The following is a 7,471-nucleotide window of genomic DNA, read 5'->3' on the forward strand; positions in this document are numbered from 1 at the left end:
ACGCTACCCCCAGTCCCTCTGGGGAAATCGCCCTCCGTGGCCTCTGCGTTTGTCATGGCTGTTGGAGGTTCTCCTTGGCTCGCTGTTGTCTCAGTGCCCTGCCAGCCGAGCGCTGATTGCCTCTAACCAGGGCTTGAGCAGTTTCCTGGGGTCTCTTCATCTGCAATTAGTGCAGGTGGAGAAGCAGCAAGCTCCAGGATGATGCCAAAGGCTTCTGTGGGCAGCCCCAGCTGTGGAGTGTGATGCCTGGGTGCCCATAGTGCCCATCCTTGCCTGGCAGGGTGGCTCAGGGGTCTGGTCCTTCACATGGCCCTTCTGTCTGGTGTGTGTTTGAAATGCCCTCACTGCTGGAAGAAGAAGTGCTTTCCAGCAATTGTCATGGCTGGTTGAGGTTCTGCTTGGCTGTTGGCTTGCTGTTGTCTCTGTGCCCTGCCAGCCAAGCACTGATCACCCCTAAACTAGGACTTAAGCTGTTTCCTGGGAGTTTATTAATCTGGAATTAATGCAGGTGGAGAAGCAGCAAGTTCCAGGATGATGCCAAAGGGAAAGACTTCTGTGACAGCCCCAGCTGCCTGGGTGCCCATGATGGCCACAGTGCCCACCCTTGTCTTGCAGAGTGGCTCAGGGGTCTGATCGTTCATCTGGTCCTTCTATCTGGTGAGTGTTTGAAATGCTCTCACTGTTGGCTGTCTGCTGAAAGAAGAATTGCTTCCCAGCTGTAAAAGAGTTGGGGATGAACAAGCTGGGCACTCTCCTGCCCCTGCCACCTCTTCCCTCACCACAGCACCGAGAACTCTCCTCTGCCCTATGGCCACAGGGAGGATGCCTTGATGTCTCTTTCACAGATGCAGCAGTGAGTCCAACCTTCTGCTTGTCCTTTGCCTGAGAGAGCAGTGCTGGAGGCAGCAAACTTGCCTCTGGGCTCAGAAAGACGACTCTGCAGTGATCATTCATCTTTCCCTTTGCCATCGCTGCCAGTGGTGACAGAAACGAAGCACTGCCTCCTGTGCCCCCTTGTTCTCCTACTGCTCCTGCCCCCTGGGCTGATTCCTTCCTCTTCCTCCTTTCAGCAAGCATCAGCCTCTTGCAACGAGGCAGGCACAGAGCTAAAATTGTCAAGAGACAGATAAAAGCTGGGAGATCATAATTTTTTCCTTTTCAGACGAGATAATTAGGAATAGAATCTCGGCAAGGAAGAAGATCTTTCCATCATCATTACTTTATCTCCAGGCAGCTACTCTAATCTCCCCAGGGACATGATGCTTTCAAGCATCATATTCTTGTTGGGTTTTTTTAATGCTTTAATCCCTGTGTAGTTCACCCACTTTTACTACCAAGAAGCAAGTCGGTGCAAGCTGTTGTGTGTGCCTGTGCGTGGGGCAGGAGGGAGCACATGTGCCTGTGTGAACCTGGCTCCAATTAAATGTGCCTTGGTTTTGATCAGTGTGATCCCAGGGAGTATTTCCCTCAGGGAATGCAGGGACTGGCTGGGAGGATTATTCATCAGCAGCTCCTAGGTGAGAAGCTAAGGGGAAAAATAGCCAAACCCAAAACTGCAGAAAGCTCAAAGAGAGGAAGGACGTGGGTTTTGTGGTTGTGGTGGGTGATATGGTGGGGCTGCAAGGGAGAGATGCCTCATGAAGAAGAACATCCTGCTGGCCTGTCTCCATCTACTGTGGCTTAGCAAAAGGTGATCAGTTGGTCTCTGGCTCCTCAGGTGCAGGGTTTTACAGGCAGCCCCTGTACTACACTGCAAGTCAGTCAGAGCTTTGTTGGACCAACACAGGTGCCATGTACTGGTCCTTTAGCTGCTGGCACCAGAGGCAGAGACATGGTTGCCTGCACATCACCTGTTCTGTAGTTTCTGTACCAGGTGACACCCAGGCCTTGGGTAGTACCTGAGGGCTCAAGCTGGGGACTTGGGACACACTGAGCTCTGCCCTGCAGCTGTCCTGGGGTGGTATGGATGCACCTCTCTGGAGGCAAGATGAGCAATCAGGAGGCTCCACGGAGATGCTGAAGCCACATTTCTCTGGGATCAGAGCCCCACTATGCTGTGTTGAGCTGTGGGAAGGCAGAGATGGGGACACTGGTGTGCAGGAATGAGTGGCAGCTGAAAGCAGCTCAGCCCTCTGCTCCAGAGGATAGGACAACCTGCTTTGGGGCAGCTGGATCCCCTGGTGTGCTGAGAAAGGCAGTGTCCCACATGTGATCCTGTAGCTACTACCTCTAGTAACGACAGTTACTGCTAGTAAGTTCTGTTGCCACAGCACTAGCAGCCGTGCGGGGGCTGTTCCTGTGCCAGATGCTCTGGAATCATGGCACGTTGCTTGTGCAAGTGCTGCACGAGCCGTAATGAGCCTTCCTGGCTCCAGGAGGGAGTGGAGGAAGCTCCCAGCAGGACAGGGAGGTGCAAGGAGGCAATTAAGGCAGTTCCCCATTGCTAGGGCAGAGCGAGTAATGGGGACTTCACAAGTTACCTCCTGGGGACAGGTATGGGCTGGGCTGGCCTTCTTTGAGGGGATCGGGAGGTTGACACACTGCAGGGAGCTGTGGCATGTGAACCCAAATCTGAGGTTGCAGGTGTTGGGGAGCACAGGAGCTCCCCAAAGCCCACTCTGAGGCAGGGTCCCCAGGACTGCCCATGTCTATGGGAAGGCAGAGCCTGCATGGCTGGTGGTGCCCTCTGGAAAGACAGGCAGGGGCTGGAGGGTTTTGGGAATTTCAGCGTTTCCTTTTCAAACCCAGTAATTAATAGCTATTAGGCCTGAAGGTTTCCCATTGCCATGTTTGACTTGGTCTTCTTTGCTGCATGACAAAACCCTTGTGGGGTGCAGGGAGGGTATGTTTGAGTCTGGGTAAGCCCTTGGCTTGCAGAAAGCCCTGCAGCGGTGAGCCATGCGGATTCGGAAAGGGCATGGCAGTCCCTTTCCTCTCTCCAAAATGTGTTAACAGCCTTTTGGCAGGGAGACAGAGGAGAGCACACAGGTGGTGGTATCACACCTGCCTGTCTCCCCTGCCATCTCCTCTTGCGCCAGGCCCTGCTTCTGCACTGCCCAGTGAGTCCCCTCCACTTTATTCCACTCCGTCTTGGATATTCAGACACAGCAGCCCAGCTGCAGCACCTACCTCAATGACAAAACCTTCTCCACACTGGTGTTAAAAATGTCCTTCTTGACCTGCTTCCCCAAGGGGGGAATTTGTTGTTCCTAATCTCTTCTGCCTACAACGCATTGTTTTCCAGTCTGCTGCTCATGGCGAGATGCAGGACTTCTCCTGAGTGCTCCTGGTTAATTTAGAAGCAAGCAATATGTGTAAGTCATTGTAATTACTCCTTCCAGCCAGCAATGCCATTGATTTGTCGTCTCCTCTACCTTTTAAGCCCTGTCACAAGTTTGGAGCTCTCGCAAGGCTCAGCTTAGCAAACAGAAATGATCTTGCTCTCTTCCTCCTCAGGGAAGTGAGAAGCAGCCTTTGCTTCCTGCAGAGAGCCACAGGGCAGGATGGAAATCAAATATTTATTCCTGGTCTTGATTTTGTGTGTGCCAGCCAGTTTCTAATCTCTCCATAATGCCTCCATTCCTCGAAGAACCTTATACGGAGGCATTTTCTGGAAGCTTTTCAAAGGTCTGGGTAAGTTCTTTCAAGTTTTTCTGTGTGAACCCTGGTCTGCCCAACTGGCTATGAACCTCTGTGGAGAGAGGAGGTCACCCTGCAGAAGCTATGTTGCCGAGTTCCTGCCTTTCTCCTATTCCAGAAGTGGCAGATCCACACACCTCGGGGACATGGCTGGGGTTGGGACTGTGCCAGCATTGTTTGGCAGGGAGGAGGAGGGCAGCACCAAAGTCCCTGCTCAAACATCTCCTGGTGTCTACTTTGTTCCTGCTTTTCTGAGAAGGGTTTACACACAATGTCAGCGTGGGCTGGGTTTCCAGGCTTCAGAAGAGACAGGGTTTATGCCAACAGCCTACATCAGCAACCAGGCTGTTCCATCCTTGTTCCTCCTCCTGCATCTCTCCTGCCTGAGCCAGCAGCCCCAAGTGCCCTCCTGCATGGCTTCTGCAGTTTTAATAGGAGGGTCTTCTGGATCAGTTCCCCCACATTTCATCTCCTCCTAAGTCTGTGACCCCAGCAATGGTTTTTGACATTTCCTCTCCTAGAAAGTGTTGCCCTTCTTAATTATGTTGCTGTTACTTGGGCACATGAGCAGATGTCACCTGTTGGACCCTCTCCTCTTAGTGATGTGAGGGTGAACCTCCAGCTCAGCAAAGCCCTTGAGCCTATGCTCCACCTGAAGTACATACTTTTTCTTCAAAACAAACCCTCAACTTTGTGAAGATGTGCTGAAGGTGAGAGCCCCAGACTTTGTTTCATGGCATTAAATACCCTCCAGAAGGAGAAGTGAGAGCTGGGAGCATGGTTCTGGCTCTGGGAGGAGACCCCACCAGCATGCTAGCAATGGCAGGGCCTTGGGGAAAACTGAGTCCTCTGGCTTTGTGCTCTGTGTTCCCCAAATATTGGTGAGGTTGTGCCTTTCTTAGGAGGGGCAGGACCCACTGAGGGGCAAAAGCACCATGCAGATCTGTTCACGAGCTGCTCTGCAACAGGAGCTTCAAGAGCCATGCCTGAACCCTCCTGTGCCTAGCTAGGTCAGAAATTCATCACTAGTACTTAATTAGATGTATACTCAATGTGAGCTCCTTGCTGTCACAGTCTGACCTAGAGGCCATGATTTCCCACTGGCTTCTGCTTCACTGTTGTCAGGATGGGGCTTCCTCCTCTGTGGAGAGGTCCTTCCCCCAAAGCCTCCAGCAGCAGCCTGTACCCCTCACTGCTCCCCAGCGAGGCAGAGGAAAGGTGCCCCAACTGTTACACCCCTCCCTGCCCCTCTGGGGCAATGACCCCAGATGCTTGCAATGATATTTCTGTGATGCCATCTCCCCTCAGGGATGCAACCCTAAGCACCTGGGGAAGGACACCTGGGCTTGGGCTGGCTAGTGCCCTCCATCCCCGCAGCGACCGCGCACCTTGCAGGAGGCTTGAACAGAAAACATCACGTTTATTGTTCACGATCAGCTGTACAAAAGAAATGTCCCGACACGGTTGGTGTCAGGGCCCTTTCACGAACGTGCATTAGAGAAAGCGCGAGCGAGCGAGGGAGAGGGGCAGCTCATCAGGGGCACCAAGGTCACAGTGTTCCCACTTGGCATGAGGGCTGCACCCCATCCCCGCCACGTCCCCCACAGCAGGCTGAGCCACCCCACTGCTGGTGGAGACCCTGGTGGGGGGTGATGTTGGGTGGCAGAGCTGTCCCTTCTGCCTTCATCGCCTCCCCCTTGGGCAGGGGCAGCTGTCACCCAAAGCACAAAGTGGGACGTGGGGTAAGGGGAGCACTGGAAGCTGGACACTGCACTGAGCAACCATGAGACCCCCAGAATAACCCTCCCACCCCACCTCCCCCCCAGACACACACACATGTGCACATACACACACACATATCAAGATGTTGGTGACCACACGGTGTGGAATCAGTGTATTCTCAGGCACTCCACAGGGTAAATACCAGCCTGCCCCATCACTCCCCACCCAGTTCCGAGGCCAGTGGCCGGCCTGTTATTTGCCAAGAGCAGAGATCTGGGTGGAACCAAGGGCAGCAACCCAATTCAGTACCCAAAAGGCTGGGGGATGGATGGCAGGGCTCCTCTGACCACCACCATCCTCCATCTCCTTTTTTCCTTGCTTTCACTCCCTTTGATGGCAGTGCTGCACTCCTTCCCCCTCGGCCAGCGCTGGGGGAGATGCTTTGCCCCTTTCCCCCATTCCCTTGGTGGCTGACCAACCTCCCAGCTTGGGGAGGGCACTCTGCTTCCCTCTGCCTCAAAAGCCTGGCTCCCCTCGGGCAGCCCTCCCCAAACAGGCAGCAGAGGCAGGGGAAGGGGTGCAGGGTGGGGAGTGCTGCCCCACCAGCTCTTCACCATCCTCCCTCAGCGTCCCTGGGCCCATACTTGAAAACCCAGGGCAGCAGGAGAAGAGGGGATGGGGCTGGAGTGGAGATCCTGGAATGTGGCTCATAAAACCAGACAGTGGAGGTGCTAGAAATAAATAAGGAAAGGGGATTTGTTCAGGGGGTGCCTGCACCCTGGCATCCCACTGAGGCTGGACTGCACTCGGGATAGATGGAGTTCTCCTTCCCACTTCCCGTTGGGAGTGACAAGGTGAGGACCCTCGCTGGACCAGGGACACCTGCAGGTACGGCAAGGTCCTGCCAAAACAGAAGTGGGGCAAGATGAGACCCAGGGGCAGGTGTGCCAGGAGTGGGGACAAGCCACACCACCAGCACAAGGGCAACATGGAGTCTTCCAGGGGCCCCTCTCTCTCCTACGACACCAGTGCAGGGGGTTCAGGCATCACCCCATCAAGGCTTACACTGGTCTGGGAGGGGAGAAAAGGGCTCCTGCCACTGGGCTCCTTGGCGCTGGGGACAGGGCTTGGGGCCACTCATGCCTTTTTCCCTTCCTCGCAGGCAGTGAAGCTCCTCTTGCTGGCACCTCCGAAGACCTCCACTGCCTGGTCATCCCACTGAATCACATTTCCTTGGAGGTGGGAGGTGCAGTTGGCCAAGCCCAGGATCTCTGCTGGTGCCAGCATGTGGTCCCACACGCCAAACTGTGCCAGCTCCCCAACGAAGGCCTGTGTGGCATCAAAGCGGCCTCCCAGTGTGTCCTGGGAAAGAGCAGAAGAGGACAGGGATGAGGAGAAGAGGAAAACATGCATCCAGTGGGGAAAGAGGGCAAGGGAGAGAGGGAGAGTCTGGGGAGAAACAGAGCTTGATGCTCAGTGGCAAGGAGGTGAGGGGATGGATGCATGGAAAAGATGCAATACAAGGCAGGGAGCAAATGGAGGCCAGAGGAATAGGGAGAAGGAAGAGACAATGAGTGCCTGGAGGTCAGAGCAGCAGGCAGGAGAGACAGGACACCATGCTGGGCACTCCTGCCCACACACCCCCTACCCCATTTGGGGGCTTTTCCCTCCTGCCAGAGCTATGCTGCCTGGCAGCTCCTGGTGTCAAGCCGGTACATACCTGCTCCTGGCCCAGGATGAGGACTCCCTGGGGCTTGATGGAGTGCCAGGAGGCCAGGTTCTCACCGGCGCCCCGCTGCTCACCATCCTGGTACGCTGACCACTTGCCATCCCGGGTGGTCCACGCTACGCAGATGTGGTGCCAGGCCTTGTCCTTCAGGCTCAGAGGCAGCTGGGCAACCTTTGAGAGAAGAGCAAGAGCCCGGTGCTTGGTGGGACTGCTGGGAGACCCTGGTGTCTCCCCAGCTCCCTGCAGAGCAAGCAGTGCACCCCCATGGTGCACCCCAAAAGCTACAGATGTTCTGATATGCTGCTTCTCCCTCTCAATACCTACCCCAGTGAACCATCCTCCCCATCCTCTTGTTTCCCCCCATAAGCCCCCTCCCCCGTG

The 7,471-nt window shown here is 55.0% G+C and overlaps 1 protein-coding gene across 1 annotated transcript; it reads right to left on the bottom strand.

The window, feature by feature from the left end:
* Positions 1 to 6,498: 6,498 nt before the first annotated feature.
* Positions 6,499 to 7,261, bottom strand: LOC103805890 (neuronal pentraxin receptor-like; the record flags this gene model as incomplete). Its single annotated transcript, XM_009078553.1, has 2 exons — positions 6,499 to 6,723; positions 7,082 to 7,261. Coding segments are annotated over 2 exons (405 nt in total), but the record flags the coding sequence as incomplete, so codon positions are not given.
* Positions 7,262 to 7,471: the final 210 nt, after the last annotated feature.

This window comes from Acanthisitta chloris, unplaced genomic scaffold, assembly GCF_000695815.1.
Source record: "Acanthisitta chloris isolate BGI_N310 unplaced genomic scaffold, ASM69581v1 scaffold29407, whole genome shotgun sequence".
Classification (NCBI taxonomy): domain Eukaryota; kingdom Metazoa; phylum Chordata; class Aves; order Passeriformes; family Acanthisittidae; genus Acanthisitta; species Acanthisitta chloris.